Source organism: Artibeus jamaicensis, unplaced genomic scaffold (assembly GCF_021234435.1).
Source record: "Artibeus jamaicensis isolate MK-2021 breed Jamaican fruit bat unplaced genomic scaffold, CSHL_Jam_final contig_685, whole genome shotgun sequence".
In the NCBI taxonomy this organism is placed as follows: Eukaryota; Metazoa; Chordata; class Mammalia; order Chiroptera; family Phyllostomidae; genus Artibeus; species Artibeus jamaicensis.
In genome coordinates, this window is record NW_026521924.1 from 24,616,308 (window position 1) to 24,632,477 (window position 16,170).

The 16,170-nt window shown below is 51.6% G+C and overlaps 1 protein-coding gene across 5 annotated transcripts in view; it reads left to right on the forward strand.

Annotated features, from left to right (window-relative positions):
* The window catches only part of TOX2 (TOX high mobility group box family member 2), a 107,406-nt gene that overhangs the window by 44,780 nt on the left and 46,456 nt on the right, over nt 1-16,170 (forward strand). For 4 of the 5 annotated variants that reach the window (XM_053671282.1, XM_037164493.2, XM_037164494.2 and 1 more), the window contains exon 2: nt 1,558-1,623. The exons of the other annotated variant lie outside the window; for it this stretch is intronic. In XM_053671282.1, the coding sequence (XP_053527257.1) occupies nt 1,558-1,623 (66 nt within the window). The remainder of the gene's footprint in view (nt 1-1,557; nt 1,624-16,170) is intronic. 5 annotated transcript variants of the gene reach the window in all.

Here is a 16,170-nt window from a genome sequence, read left to right on the forward strand (position 1 = left end):
AGTACTAGGTACCGGAAGACAGAATTATGTCCTGATATAAAAGGCTTTCCCAGAGTGTTGCTAGGAGAAAAATAAGGTGCAAAACAGTGTGTATAATGTGCTGTCATTTATGTAAAAGAAATGGCTGTAAAACGTATGTATGCAGACCATCTCTGAAGGGATGTAAAGGAAGCTGGTAGACACAGCAGTTGCATCTGGAGAGAGGCCGTGGATGGCTGGGAGGTTGGGTGGGAAGAGATTTTTCACTCTGTTGCTTTTTGTATTTGGAGGAATTTTGAAGCCTGTACATGTAGCCTAAAATTAAAAAAAAATTTTTTCAATTAAAATGGCCAGCTGCCGTTGGTGCCCCACCCAGATCCCTGCAGAGCCACTAGTACAGCCACCTCCCCTCTGCTGTGAGCGCTGACCAACTGGCTCACGGCTGGCAGGACGACTCTCCAGAGAGTTGTCCGTGGTCAGATGGGGGCTGCCCTGCTCAGAAGTTACACCATTTACCCCTGCCTCCTGAGGGCAGCCCACAGCCAAGCAAAAGGCTGGCCCCTTGCTTCTCGGGGACTTACTCTGTGGTGCAGTTCACGCCCAGAGCTCCCCACAGGACCAGGCTGTGTGACACAAGTCTCCAGCAGAAACCATATCCCTGTGGAGCTCCTGCCATGGCCTTGTCCCATGTCCCTCCCTCCCTGCAAGGCTGTTCCTAAAGAGCACCTCTAGGGACCACATGCGTTTGAAATCTTGACTCAGCTCTGCTTCTAGGGAACCTGTCACCTGTCTTAAGGGAAGGGAACAACCTGGAGCTGAGCCAGGTGCTCTACTTGTGTCAGCGAGACGTCTTGTGAAGAGGGCACTCTGTCATTATCCCCATCTGACAGATGAGGAACCTCAGAAGTCCTGTCACTGGCTCAAGATCACACTGCAGGGAAAAGGACAGCCAGTGGCCCCAGAGCCCACACTTCTGTCATTACGCCCGCTCCCTTTTACACAGAAATCTTTCTGACTCCAGACCTGGCAGTGCCTCAGAACACAGGACTGTAGTTCCTGTACATGGTCTCTACAGTCCCCACTGCCTGTGGCCAGGGGCGGCCTAAGGGGCAAATGCGAGGGGCAAAGCCACTTAGGATGATAAGACCTGGAGGGCACATCCAGGGCAGGCTCTCATGACCCCAGAGCTCTGGAGATCTCAGCCTCCCTCCATCATGCACAATCCCAACTCTATATGACAGCCTGATGGCCTTTTGGCCAAGAGAGATATTTGCATACTTCCAGTGATGGGGAGCTCAGTACCTGACAAGGCAGGGTGCCACCCCTGTGAACAATGTATAAAGGGCAGAAAGGTTTTCCTGCTTTATCCTAAGTGTGATGGATGATGCTCACCCTCAGGGAGTGAGGCTGCTCCTCCACCCCGGAGGGAGCCCTGCCGAAATGGGAACTGCCTCCTGGGCTCCATGGCTCTTCTCCTTTCCCCTCGGTGCACTCAGTCCCCTGACCCCTCTGGCTTCTTCTCTGGGGCCTTCCTGAGCACACGTTATTCAGAGCTTCTCCTCTCTCTCTCTGTTCCAGTTTGATGGTGACAGTGCCTACGGGGGGATGAGTGACGGCAACCCAGAGCTCCTATCAGCCAGCCAGGTGCGTGCCCCATCCTTTCTGAGTGTGTGGGGGGTCTAGCCTCAGGCTGGCTGGAGCCACACTGCTTCTGGGGTCGGCGTGGGAGGGGTGCAGAGTCTGGCACACGGCCCATCACTGTCTTCTTTCAGAATGATCAAGAATATCAGTTGAATTGCCTTAAAAGGGACCATCAAACTCGGACTACAGTGTTTCCTGTAAATCACCTGCCTGGCTGCTGTCGGCTTAAAGGGGCGTCATTAAAAACTGGATGTGCTCCAGCTGTGTTGTGCTCCTTCCCCGTGCAGGGTGGGGGAGACTTTCGGCAGCAGTGAGGACAGCTGTCACATGCTCCCTGGTGTGGAGGCACCCTTGTGCCCTGCAAAGGCACGCAGGGCTCTCCTGCTGATACCACTGGGGAGGGCTCGGGACATGGCCATCCTCCCTGATGGTGAAGGAGGCGAGTCATCTCAGGGTGCAGCTGCCCCGTCTCCAGCCCCAGCCTGGCCCTCTGGGACTCCCAGAGGTCATCTGGAGTCTGATTTTCCCCTAAGAGCCTGGTCTGCAAAAATTAAAGTTCTTTTAGCTGGGAACAACCTCATTAGACCACTGTGATGCCAGGGAGGGTCCTCACCACACGCTGTGGCAACCTGGAGGACGGTTCCCTAAGGCAGTGGTGCCTGCAGGTGGCAGCAGCTCAGGGTGCTGGGTGGAGAGCAAGGAGTTTCCGAGCTGCTGAGAAACTTGGGGAGGGGAGGGCCAGCCTGTCCCTCTACACTCCATCTATGTGGCTGTGGTCATCGTGGCGATCCAAGTTGGGCAGCTGGGGTCAGACCCAGTGTTTTCCAGCTGGGAAAACAGAAGCCTATTAATTCACAAACATGTACGTGTCTCACTGTACAGCAGGTCCTGTGAGAGACATAGATGAGCAAGATGTGGGCCTGTGGCCTTAGGGAGTACTGCCAGGGAGGGAAAGCACACCAGTCCCGGTGGGCGTGAAGCCACACGCCCACCCGCCACCGCTGGGTGCTCATGTGGGGGCCACCATGTCTTGCCCTTCTCTGGCCTGTGACCATGTGAGCGGCATGGTGCTGTGGCACAGCTGTCTTTATATTGATTGGCTTGTGCCAGTCTGCATGACACCAGTGGGCCGGACTCCAGATCCTGGAAGCACCACTCGCATTGGAAGAGCCCATCAGAGTTATTTAACCATCCGTAGTCAGCCCTGGCTTGCAGAACCACCCAGTGCAGGGTAGGGCTCGGTTCAAGCCCTGCTGGGGGGAGTGTTGGCGCTGTGCTTCCACCAAGAAGGGACAGCGGGACTCTGTGTCCACTCTAGGCTGGGGCAGAGGGGAGCACAGTTGTTTGGAGAGGACATGCAGTGCAAAGTCCCCCGCCCTCGCCAATGCAAGCTGTTAGCAGCAACAAGCTCGTCTTCCTCCCCAACACCTCAGTTTGCAAAGTCCTTTTCTCAGTGGTTATTTCAGCTGATCTTCACAACAGCCGTGAAGAGTAGTAAGTGTTTTCGTTAACCCTGTTTTATAATGAGGCACCTGGGTCTCGAGGATGTTGACGGACTCATCCAAGGAGCAGTGCAGCTGGGATTTGAACCTGCACAGCTGGGACCCAGTGCTGCACACGCGTTACCTTGCTGTGTGTGTGCAGAGCCCCCTTCTCACCTCAGGGCTGCCACCAACTTATTTCAGCCTAAATGTCATTCTTCAGAGAGCTCTTGGTGACCCCCAAATCCAAATTAGGTCCACTCCCTGTGACTCTTTCTCGTGATACCATGTTCGTTTAATTCATGACATTTGTCACTGTTTGCGGTCATCTGCTTACTTGCGTAATGACTTGGTTCACATCTGATGTCCACTCCAGGCTGTGATCTCCGTGAGTGCAGGATCCGGTCTCTCTTTTTCCCTGTTGTGTCTCCCATTTCAGCACAAAGCCTGGCCCCTGGAAGGCACTCAAATATTTGTGTAATGAGTGAATGTGGCTCCTTCTCTTCTCTGACTTCAGTTTTCCTGACAGTAGAATGAGGTAGTTAGACTCACAAGGGTCTTTCCAAGTCTCTTCTGCCATCACTCAGAGACGCTTCCTAACTCAGAACTTTCTCAAGAAGACACCAAGATCCCCTGAGATTGGCTAAGTCCTCCCAGTGGTATGAGCCAACCTTGATGTGGACAAATTCAGTGATTACAATCTAGACTTTTTATGGTGTATCAGTTAGCTTTTGCTGCATAACAAGCACTCCCAAACTTAGTTTCCTAAAACAATAAATATTCACCTACTTCATAGATCCATAGGATTGCAGTTTGGTTGGGTTCAGCCAGGCGGCTCTTCTGGTAATGGCTAGGATCATTGAAGTGACCACAGAAAGCTGCCGGGTCAGCTGTAGGCTGATTAGCATCGGAGACTCACTTCTACTGCAGATGGTCTTTTGTCCTCCAGCAGGCTGGCCCGAGGTTATTCACACAGTTGGGAGAAGGGTTCCCAGAGCAGCGGGAGATGAAGTGACAAGATCTTTCCATTAAAGCAAGTCATAGGGCCAGTCTGGATTCAAGGAATGGGGAAATGGAGACTCCACCTGTTAATGGGAGTAGCTGCAAAGTGTCGTGGGCTTTCAACAAACTAGCACACATGGGAAATGTGGTCTGTGGTTTGTGCTGATTTTGTGCAAGAATAACAGACTCTTCTGGGACCTACAGCTCCACATGGCTTGGTTGGACTCCACTGGCCTCTTGCTCTTAATGGCAAAAATTCTGTGTGTGTCCTTCTGGTATATTGTTCCCTGGAGTGTTTGCTTGAACTCACACATGCACATTTGCACACACACACACTCCATCACGGTGTGGTTGCCTCATCAACTGCAGGAAACACGTTGCTCCGATTACTGAGGGGTTGACCTAAGCATGTGGGCAAAATTAAGGTCTTGTAGCCAATAGAGGATTCAGGGGATAAACACTGTAAGTGGCACAAAGTGCAGCTTATAAATACAGTTAAATACAAAGTGTACCCATTCAGTAAACGTTTACTGGGCACCTATTATGACCAAAGCTCTGGATGTACGCCGGGAGCCATTTCTGGGAGATGCTTGCTTCCAGAACATCCATTTTCATCGTGTTAAAAACCTGCTCTTCCTGAAACTTCATGTTCTTTGTTTAGAAACCGCAGCTGAGGCAGAGGTCCCCTGCAGGATATATATGTATCAGCCAACTGTGTCCCCTTTTAAAAGCTCTCAAACCAGTTCTTTTGGGCTTGAAGTTTCTTTTGCAAATGCTCTATTGCTTGGTTTTTGCGAGTCTCCACAACATTCTTGCATAGCTGCCTTAGCTTTCATGCACGATCACTTTCCCCGCCCCCCACCCTAGACCTTGCATTTCTTCTGTACTAAACTTGCCGAGGTGGTCTGAGACCCAGCACAGTTCTCAGCCATGGCTTCTGGCCCATCAGCATCTTCTGAGGGTGGAAGGGCTGGTAGACATCAGCTCTTCCCCTGCTGGGGGCAGACCCTGCCCTGGCATTACAGGGGCCAATATTTCCTGGTTATGGAGCCTGGGAAGAGTCTCCCTCTTCCTGGGATGAAGGCAAAGAGGAAAGGAACTGGGCTGGGAGCTCAGCAGACCTGGGTTGAAATCCCAGCTCTTCCACGTCCCCACCAGGAGCTCTTAGGTCCGTTACGCCAGCTTCCTGTCCAGTGGAAAGAGCAGCATGTGCTCCTGCGGGTGTTGCGAGGGGTACAGGAGGTGTGTGTTGTGGGCTCTGTTGGTGCCTCCCCCAGTTTCTCTTCACTGCCAGGGCAGCTATTCACTGCTGCCCTTCCCTGGGGACCTGGCCCCTGCCCAGTGGGAACTGTGAACCGGGAGGGGGTGTGGATGGCCCGGAAAGCCAGGCCCCTGGTCTGAGGGGAGACCAACTCTGTGACTTGTCCTCACTCAGCTCCTTCCCCTGCCTTGTGCGGCTGCCCTCCTTTCCCTTCTCCTGAGTCAATTCTCAGTCAGTCACTGTCATCGCAGGGTCCAGCTCAGGCTCCACTTCAAGGGAGTTTGACCTGAGATAGGAGGTGAAGTACCTGTGTTCCATAAAACTCGCTATGACTTGCTTCTGATGTTTTTTTTTTAATTTGTAACTTGGTTTGCTGCCTTTTAAAACTTATTCGAGAAAGTGATTTTATTTACTTTGTAAAATTTTTAAAATCACAGTTGCGTTCAATAGTATTTTGCGTTGGCTTCAGGTGTGCAGCATTCATCAGCGGTCAGACAGTTGTGTACGTCACAGACTGTTCGATGTTTCCAGCGCCCACCCGGCTCCACACACTGTTGTTACGATGTCACTGACTCTGTTTCTTAGGCTGCACTTTGTTGCTTCTGTTGTTTTATTACCGTCAATAACGCTTTGGCTGCACAAGACAAATCTGTGGTCACCCCTTGCACGCCACGCCATTGCGGGCACATGTTCCTCCCATCGCCATGCCCCGCCATTTCCCCCCAACACAGGCCTGTTTGCTCTTTCGGGGACAAGGCGAATGTCACCTCCTCAGAACTGCCTTCCTGGCTGTGGCGGGAGTTTTCCATTCTTCAAGGCTGTAAATACTACTTCTGCTGGGGATTGCTGAGTTTGTCCTAAGAGTTTGGGAAAGAACCGTGTGTGTGTGTGTGTGTGTGTGTGTGTGTGAAAGAGAGAGAGAAATAGACAGAGAGAGAGACAGAGAAGGATGGAACATGACTATTTCTAGCAATTCAATTAGTCAAAGCAAGTCACCGTGCTTTGTTAGTGAGAAGGAGAAAAGAGAGAGATTGGTATTGAATGACGTGATCAAATCTGCGGTTTTCAAAACCCTCACTGGCGAGGGCGGGTACCGGGAGAGCACAGAGGAGGGTGTGTAATGGGCCAAGCGAAAGGCTGTTGTGTCCTCAGTTGTGGTGGCAGAGATGGAAAGAAGCAGACAATCGATCTGAGAGATGTTTTGGAAATCCAGTTGGTAGGTCTCGCTGATGACGGATCTGGAGGGACAGAGAAACGGAGTAAAGGGTGGCTCCCAGGGTCGAGCATGGGCCCGTATTCCAGCACAGTGGTACCATTCTCTGAGTTGGGGACGTGCGGTTTGATGATGTCAGACTTGGGTGCGTTGTATGGAGATGCTCGCCCAGGCAGGCAGACAGTTGCCAGAGTCCAGAGCACCTGCAGGAAATGAACTTGGAAGTCCTCAGCCCCTGGTATTAAAACCTTGAGAAGATGAAACTTGCAAAAATGGAGAAGAGTGCGAAGAGCACAGGATCCACGACTCTTCCATTTTGAGCTCCGACATTTACAACGAAGGCAGAGGAGGGAGAGAAGACCGAGTGTCGGTGGAGAAGCAGTGGCCGGAGAAGTGGGAGAGTGTGCAGTCTCAGAGCCAAGGGCAGAGTGTCCCCAGGGGAAGGGAGGGGACCTGGGGGGAATGATGCCAGAGCCACAGCCCCTTCCCTGTCATATAATAAACTTGAACTACTGAAAGATTTATATGTACTCAGAGAAACCATAAAGACACAGAGAAAAGCCTCTGAGATATACTGTACTGCATTGGAGTGGGAAAGACACTTTTATGCCTCAAAGTCTTAGAGGAAACAACTTAAAAATTTGACCATAAATTAAAATGAAGAACAACATTTGCATGGCCAAATCAGCGTAAGTGAAGTTAAAAGACAATTGACAAACTGGGCAAGAATATTTTCAACTCACAATATAGTCAAAGGACTAATTTCCTTAATATATAAAGAGTCCCTAGAAATCAATTCACAAACTTGGTAGTAAAAGCGGCAGGAGATATGAACCCAGAGTTTACAGGAAAAGAAATACAAATAGACCTTAAATGTATGAAAAAATGCACTAAAAATAGTTTCTATGAGAAGCAAAATAAAATGACCATTTTTACCTGTTAGACTGGCAGAAATCCAAAGGCGTGATAACACGCTCACTCGGTTGGAGCACCTGTAGGGAAGCAGCAGCCCACACATCAGGAGGGAAGGGAAACTGCTGTGACCCCCGCGGAGGGCAAATTGGAAACATCTGTCAAAATTACAAACGCATTAACCTCTAACCCAGCAATTTCCCTTCTTGAAATACCTCCTACAGACATATTTGCACACATGAAGAATGGCATATTCACGATTATCATTTTGGTATTAGTGATGACAAAGGATTGGAAACAGCCTAATGGGCAATAGTATGGGACTGTTGAAAGAAATTGCGTAACATCTATAAACTGGAAGACAGTGTGGCTGGAAGAAGGAATGAAGAAACTGAAGCCACGTGGAAGTTCCTCAGATACGTTATTTTGATTAAAGTGACTCTGGGAAAATATATGGACATTAATAACACTGGGTTTGTACATTGTGTGTTTGTGTGTGCACATGTCTGTGTGTGTGGTATGCAGACGGGGCGGGTGGACAGGGGTAGAAAAGAGAATTTTTCACTGTACCTTTTTGCATTTCAGGTGTTTTGAACCATGGGGATTTATTGCAATTTCAAGAAGTTCAACAACATACAAACAAGGAGGAGAGAGGGTCAAATGTTTCTGAGGGATTGGTAGAGACAAGAGTTGAAATGTGTCTAACAGTCTGAGGAAAAGGAGCCCACTCTGGGCCACAGCAGAAGCGGTTTAGGTGTGGAGGGGAGGTTGCTCGGGCCCCAGGGCCGCCCGAGGATGTGTGGTGAGGCTGTGAACAGTAAGCATAGACCACCCGTGAGAAGTCTGGCTGTGCAGGACATGGGCGAGGGCCATTGCTCAGTGGCATGAGGACTCCTTAGACAAGATTTTTTAAAGACAAGAGTCTAGAATGTTTAATCATGGACGGAAGCAGTCCAGAAGAGAGGGTGATGCTCTGGGTTCAGGAGGGGGAAGGGTAAATGGATGGTCTAAGTTTTGGGAGAAGGTGGGAGGGAGTGGGTCCTGCCCAGACCTGGGCAGGGGGTAATGGAGTGTGCTAGCTTTGCAGATGGGACGGGTGGGAGCAGAGGGCAGAATGCGTGTCTTCTCAGAGAGCTTGGTGGGCGGGCCACCTGCTGAGAGTCGGGGCCTGCAGGTCTGAGGGTGGAGGAGGTCTGGGGTATTTGTTGTGGCACCTGAGAGACTGAGCTTTGCATGCAGGTGCGGTGGGTGCAGACAGCTAGTTGCATCCAGGGCGGGGATTTGCCAGGCGTGGGTACCGAAAAGGCACTCAAGCTTTCTCAAGTTTTTGGGGGTTTTTTTTTGTTTGTTTGTTTACTTTCCCCAAAGAGAGACTGAAGTGAAGGATCAGGGGATCTAGGTTGGGAAAGAAGAGAAAAAGGGGGATGCCGGTGTCAGAGGGTCTCGGAGGGAGGAGCTGGATGGTGAGAACACGTCAATGACAGAGTCAGAAGTGGGGTGGCAATTCAAAGGTGAGAAGTTGTGGCTGGGCATCGGTGGGGTTCAGGTCTGTCCAGGGAGTGGGGAGCTGACACAGAGTGGAGCAGGAGCCCCTGGCAGGTGAGGAGCCAAGAGTTCAGCATCCGTGTGGTGGCTGCTGAAGGGGCCCAGGGTGATGCTGGGTGGGGTGGAGGAGAAGCTGGAGCCTAGAACTGAGGCTGGGAGCACGATGGGGAAAGGGGTTACGCAGGAGATTGATGGGCACCCTGAGTGGCTGGATGCTGATGGAGCCGAGTGGGGTGGGGGTGGGTTGGTGGGAAAGGAGAACACCATCTGGTTGGGGCAGTGCAGAGGGAGGCAATGCCAGTCCCTCCTTCCAACCTGAAATGGGTGGGCAGAGGAGAATGGGCAGCTCATCCCAGAACTCGTGGAGAAGGCAGGCTGCCACTGAGGCAGGAGATGGAGGGGCAGGTGTGTTCTGAGAAGCAGCAGAGAAATAGGGGGCATTGTTTTTCTTAGAGTGGGAGTCCCAGCGGGCCCAGTGGCTGCTTGCTAGGGGAGAGACCCTGTGCAATAGGGCAGATTCAGGGGGCTTTCACCTGAGCTGCTCCCTGGGGACTATTAGGGCCTGTGGAGCAGAGACACCCCCAACTATGAGGACTGACAGGTGTGAGCAGTGCCTGGTGGGGACCTTCCATAGATGGGTCAGCAGAGCATGCGCTGGGGTGGAGTTACCGCATTGTAAAGGCCAAGAGTGCCGAACTACACAGTGCGGCCACCCAGCGCCTCGCACCTGGCACGCAGCAGGCACACAAGGATTTTGAGTTAAGCGGATTCTTGCTCTTGGTTCTGACTCCACTGTGTTTGTGTGGCAGCCTTCCTTTGTAGGTTTTCAGGGATGCCTGGTCCGATTTTCTTACTTGGATCAAACATAAGACTAGAGTGGGTCAATGGTATCCCCAGGAGACCAGAAGACCAGGAGCTGGTCAGGGTCGGACCTGCAGTTCCTGGGCACTGTCCTTATGGCCTTGAGGGTGCAGCCTCCTCCCAGCAGGGGGCAGTGCAGGATGCCCAGAATGGGGAAAGAGCCAGGAATGCTGAGTTCCAAGTTCAGCTCTGCTCTGGACCCTCCTCCTGTGTTGGTATCTCCCTGAGCCTCGGTTTCTTCATGTAAATAATGAGGACAGGTGGCCTGTTGGCTTTTTCCAACCCGAAATTGTGGATGATAAGAACATTCACTGTGCAATCCCTTAGGCTCCGGCACTGGGGCTAAATGGTTTCCGTAGCTGGTCTCATTTCATCCTCATGTGAACTCTGCCAGGTAAATACTGTTGCTATCCCATTTCACAGATGAGGAAACTGCAACACAGAAAGACAGGTTAATAACTGAGTCTTTCCAAAGCAAACAAAAAAACGAAAAACACTTCCCATTAAATGCATTGGAAGACAGGGGGCTCTCCTACCATTGTCAGGATCTGTAAGATTCGAGACTTCGTAACTCTGGCCTCCACGTCTGTGTACCTTGGAAAGGGCAAAGACGACATGGCTTTTATTGCTTTAATTAAAACCCGGGTGAAGAGCTTGCGATTCATATTGAAATGAAACTGTGTTTCGCCCGCTGTGGTGCGGAGGAGGGAACAGCAGCGATTACTGCTAAGATTACAAACAATCAAAGAGAAAAGGCCTTTTGCAAGCATTTCCTATTAAAGCCACAAACATAACACTTTAAAAATAATTACGGTTGTGTTATCGGAACATGATTCATGAATTCTGAATAAATATAAGGGGCCTTAAAGGAACTGGTTTCAAGACCATAGATTTTGTTCAAATCTGATGAAATTTAATATCGAGGCGCAGCTGGAGAGCAAAGTGCAAGGAGGAGGGGGAAACCCATCCTGTGTACACGGAAAGAACTGAGTGTGTGTCAGACAGAACTAACGAGCTTTCCTACATCAGGCCTTACACACCTGTTCAGAAAAATGGAATGGCTTCTGTCATTTTTGTCGAGAGAAACCACTGAGAAGGGGTTGGTATTCATACCTCACCAATCCTAATTTTGCATTCTGATGGCTAAAAATATGTTTATTGTAAAGCTCTAGAGTATGGGCTGTGAGACATTTAAATATTTGAGGGCCCAGGCATGGCGGCATTGGGCATGGTGGGCAGATTTGGGGGAGGGTGGTCTTTGTCTGCATTTATTGCCTCTCCCCCATAATGTATTTTTCATACAATGTAGTGAATGTTTACAGCATATAGCTTTGTTTCCTTCCAACTATTATGAGAGAAATTGAATCCCTGGAAACACTCACTCTCTCTAAATGGGATGGAAACAATGAAGATGGCACAGGAAGTTTATGGGTTGGGGGAGGGAGGAGCCGTGGGGTGGAAATGGGATTGCGGGGATTTTCTTTAAAGCAGCACCCCTCTCCCATTCCCAGCCACCTTGGATTTGGGATTTTCTATGTGGCCTGGGTCTCGGCTGGGGAGGATGCGGGAGTCCCCGATTTAACACATTTATTTATCACTGTATGCATGATCAAAAATAGAAGGGAGGCCAGATGTGGGAACTTTCCAGAACAGTGCTGGGTCCCTAGCTTCTGGAGGATCAGGGACCTGGGTATGGCCCTCTTTGGCCTCTCTCACTGTGTGTCCTTGGGTGGGTCACTTGGCCTCTCTGAGTCCTGGTTTTTGCAACTGTGAATGGGGCCTAAGTTGGTATCTCTGAAGAACCTTCTAGATTAAGTCTTGTGGCCAAGGGATTGATCCCTTCCACCTGCCTGAGTCCCTAGTAGGGACAGCGGTCTGTCCAGCAGGCCAGAGACTGATCTCCCCAATCTGTAATAAGTGGTCATAGTGTGGCCAGGGCCTGAGGCTCTGAACGGAGTTTCAAAGAGGCGCTGTTGGTTGGATGTGTGAAGACACAGAAGACAGAGAGACCTGGGCTCATGTTCTGACCTTGACATTTCATGGCTGGGTGACCTTAGACCGGCTTTCCCAAGTTTCAGTTTTGTCTTTAAAACCTCCTCAGAGTGATGTGGGGAGGCGTCAGGAAGATACATTTATACCCAAAGTTATGATAGTGCTTGGCACACGGCAAGTGGCCGTCCGCGTGCAGTGCTATGAAAGTATCCACTTCATAGACGGAAGACTGGTTTTGGGGTGGCAAAGCAGCTCGCAACGTCACCCATCCAGGACGTGGGGGGAGGGGGGTCAGGAACCTCAGCGGAGGGGAGGCCACTTGGCTGTTTTATCCAATGAAAACCAAATTATATTGAGGGTTAAAATGGAAAAGGTGGTATTGGAACGATCTTGCTTTTAAGATGTGCCGAGAAACGCACCCTCCGCCCAAATAACAAAAGTGGTGTAAGAGGCTTCCTGATTATTTTCAGCCTCTTGGAGATGCAGGACCCCCACCCCAGCCCCCTGTGCCCATTTGCCTACCTCCAGCCCAGACCTCAGGCAACAGCTGGGTTTGCCAAGAATCCTCCTTGATTCATGTCTCATTAATATTAAAAGGCCTTCATGGGGTCCAGACAGCCAATTTCCTGTCTCTTATCTACTCAAAGCCCAGGCCTCTGAGGGGAACAAAGGTCTAGGGTGAGCTAGTTGCCCCCACCGGACCTGGCAGCCTTCATCTTGACATCTCCCGTGAGAGAGTGCTGTGCTCGGGGCTCAGGGTGGCAGGCCTGTGCTCCAGGGGACTCTGGCTTTTGCCTTGTTCTCACTGTGTGACTTTGACCAAATTACTTAACCTCTCTTGGCCTCACTTTCCACCTCCATAAAATGGGGCTGTTACTACCTCTCTTGCAGGTCGGCTAAGAAAACCAGAAGTAGGTGTCGTTAATTAAGTAGTGTAATTAGACTAGTCAAGTGGGTGTAGGTTAGTTAAACAGACTAGCTAAGTGGATAGAAGGTAACCACTTATGATAGGAGCCTGATAGAATTTTTGTCGCTGTTGTTCGAATTTGCAGTTTAGAGAGGAGGAGCCAACTCACGGAGGGGCCAGGAAAATGCCAGGCAGCTCCTGTTTCCTGTGACCGTTTTCTCCATAGGACCGGGGTGGAATGAATACAATGGGGCCAGTGTTTCAGGTAAACAGAAATCCGAGTCGGAGCTCCAGTCAGGCCAGTGCTGGGGGTCCCTGACGTGCAGCTCTTTGCCTGGTGGCAGTTGAACGACCACCTGGTAGCCCTGAGCTGGGTGCCCGGCTCACTGGAGCCCAGGGGAGCTGAGGTGCATGGCCTTGAAGCGAGGCTATACCAGCTGGGGAAGGGCAGGGTGGGGGACCACGGCAATGACTGGTGGCTTTGCAGAGGGAGATGGGGAAGGAGGGCCTTGCTCTGCACGGTGAGCCGTGCTCATCCTCATCCAAGTCCCCTCAAGAACACCTTAGGTCAAGTTCTCTGTGACAGACAGCTCAGGCCTTCGAGGTGGATCTGTGCTATGTGCGGTTACTCACTGCTGGGGGTGGCCCACAGGGCCGGTGGGTTGTGGCCGGGGGGTGTCTGTGTGATGAGAGCACAGGGAGCAGTTGTCATTTAGCTCCTGCAGCTGGCCTCCGTCAGCCATGGCCAGAGGTGGCAATGGGAGAGGAAGGGCAGGAGGAGGGGAGGGCAGGCATGCTGACGTGTGCAATAGTCCCCCACAACGCAGGGAATGGGAAAGAGGAAACACCCCGTTGGCTAGGAAGCGGAGGAACTGGCGCCCTCCTCCAATACTGTGTAAATTGGTACGGCCACTTTGGGAGCCACGTTGCAGCGTCTAAAGCTCTGTGACCTGGTAATTCAGCTCCCAGGGGTTCACTCAAGTCATATGTTCACCAAAGGACACATGTAATGTTCAAAGCAGCTTTTTTCATAAGAGCCCCAAACTGAAAACAATCCAGGTGTCCGTCAGTGGTGCGCTGGATCAGTGAGTGGGAAATATTCTGCCGCCCTGGAATACTATGCAGCCGTGAGCATGAATGAAGTACAACCACAAACAAACACCACGTTGAATGGAAGGAGCCAGGCCCCAGTGCAGGAGATTCCGTGCGGTTCTCTCTTTGTTTGGGTGCTGTCTACACACATATGTTCACTTAGGGAAGATCCGTCATTGGGCTGCACACGAATGACTTGTGTACTTTCTGTTGGCCTCCTGTGCATCAGTAGAGAGAGAAAAGGTAATCAAGGCAGCTGTGCAGGCGTCTCCATCTTCCGAGGTTTGGCCGGACGGGAAAGGGGACCTAGCCGGATTTGGTCATTTGTGTGCCATGTCAGTCAGCTCGCGTGGGTAGCACGTCCCCCCCGGAACAGCCTGAGCATTTACTTAGCGTCCTGGGAGGGGAGAACTCTTTTGGCCTTTCCGGGGGGATGACCGGTGCAGTGGCTCCAGCGGCAGCTGCTCCCCGGGAAGCAGGGCTTCCCCGGGTTCACTGAGCTCTGCCTGCTCCGACCTTCAGGCCCATTCCCTGGGCAGAGTTTCGGGGGAGGTTTGGAACCAGGAACATCTAACATAAAAAAGTGTGTGTGCGTTGGGGGTGCAGCAGTGTGGAGCCAGAAGTTCTCGATTATGGAATATTTGAAGATGTCTGTGGGAAAGTGCCCCCAGGCACATACACGCACACACTTGTAAACAGCATGTTCATGCACACGTGTGGGCATGTGTGTGTCATGCTTTATGCAGGCGTGGGTGCTGATGTGCATCTTTTCACATGCAAGGGTCATTCTGTGACTGGGCAACCTTGGTTCCCTCAGGGAAATGGAGATGATGATAGTGCCGGGGTGTCAGGGCTGTTGTGAGACACACACACACACACACACACACACGAGATTTTCGTGTTTATGTTTTTAAAAGCTTCTCCCTCCTAGACTGTTGGTTTCACAGGAGCAGGGACCTGGTACGTAGTAGGAGCTGAGTTTGCACCTGGTGAGGGAGGAAGGGAGCGAATGAATGAACAAACAGCTCTCACAATTCTGCGGGCACACACACAGACATTCAGACACATTCACACACACGTCTGTACAGGCGAGTCTGCACTCTCTGCACACACCTCCATTCACAAGTACAGACGAGTACAGGAATATACACGTGCACACACCCAAGCAGATGGGCCCAGAACTCAGGAGGGTGGATTTAGCTCCAATTTCAAGACTTTGGATGGAAAGTCAGAACATAGAGTTGTTTGTGGCTCCAGGTGACTAATTTAATATGTGACTTTGGGTAAATCTTTTCGCCACTTCGTCAAGGTTGCCTAGGCAGGATGGGACAGAGCTGGAATCTGAGCCCTGGTCTGTCTGGGTCAAGTCTGCTTTTAAGGCTGGAGGACTGGCTGGCCACAGTGTGGCCCGTGGGCCAGCAGCATCGCCTAGAGCGTGTCGGACTTGCAGCCTCTCGGGCCCCTGCCTCACCTCCTCAGTCAGAACGCACAGTGTAACAAGGACCCCAGGGGGTTCGTGTGCCCCTTACAGACTGAGCAGCATGGCCCAGGGGGTATGGCCTCCCCCAAGCATTGAGAAGAGCCAGGCTGCATGCTCAAGGGGTTCAGAAGGTGGGTGGGGCGCCGGCAGATGCCAGCCAGAGGACCACTACAGGGGGGCAGTCAGAGAGCAGGAGAGGAGGCCGCCAGCACTGCGAGGGAAGACAGAACAGTGCAGAAACTCAGCGTTGCACACCAGGATCCCAGCACCTCCCAGTCCTAAACAGGCAGAGTCACATTGTCATTGCACCAGGAGTGCCAGTTCATGAGTAGACTCTTAATTTAGAAACTACACGTATTAATTAGCCTATAGCCCCCGAGGGTCCTAAATCCAGGCTTAGCTGGGAGCCTCTGGCTCAAGCTGTCTCTCGAGGCTCAGGTCAGTGTGTTCATTGGGGCCATGGTCTTACCTGCAGCTTGACTGATGGAGGATTTGCTTCCAAGCTCCTGTGGGGGCTGTTGGCAGGATGCACGTCCCTGGAGCTAGACTCGGAGTGGGAATCCTGGCTCGATCCCTCCAGCTAGACTCGGAGTGGGAATCCTGGCTCGATCCCTCCAGCTAGACTCGGAGTGGGAATCCTGGCTCGATCCCCCCTCGTGGAATCTGGCTCCCCAGCTAGACTCGGAGTGGGAATCCTGGCTCGATCCTCCACTACTCGAGAATCCTGGCTCGATCCCTCCAGCTAGACTCGGAGTGGGAATCCTGGCTCGATCCCTCCAGCTAGACTCGGAGTGGGAATCCTGG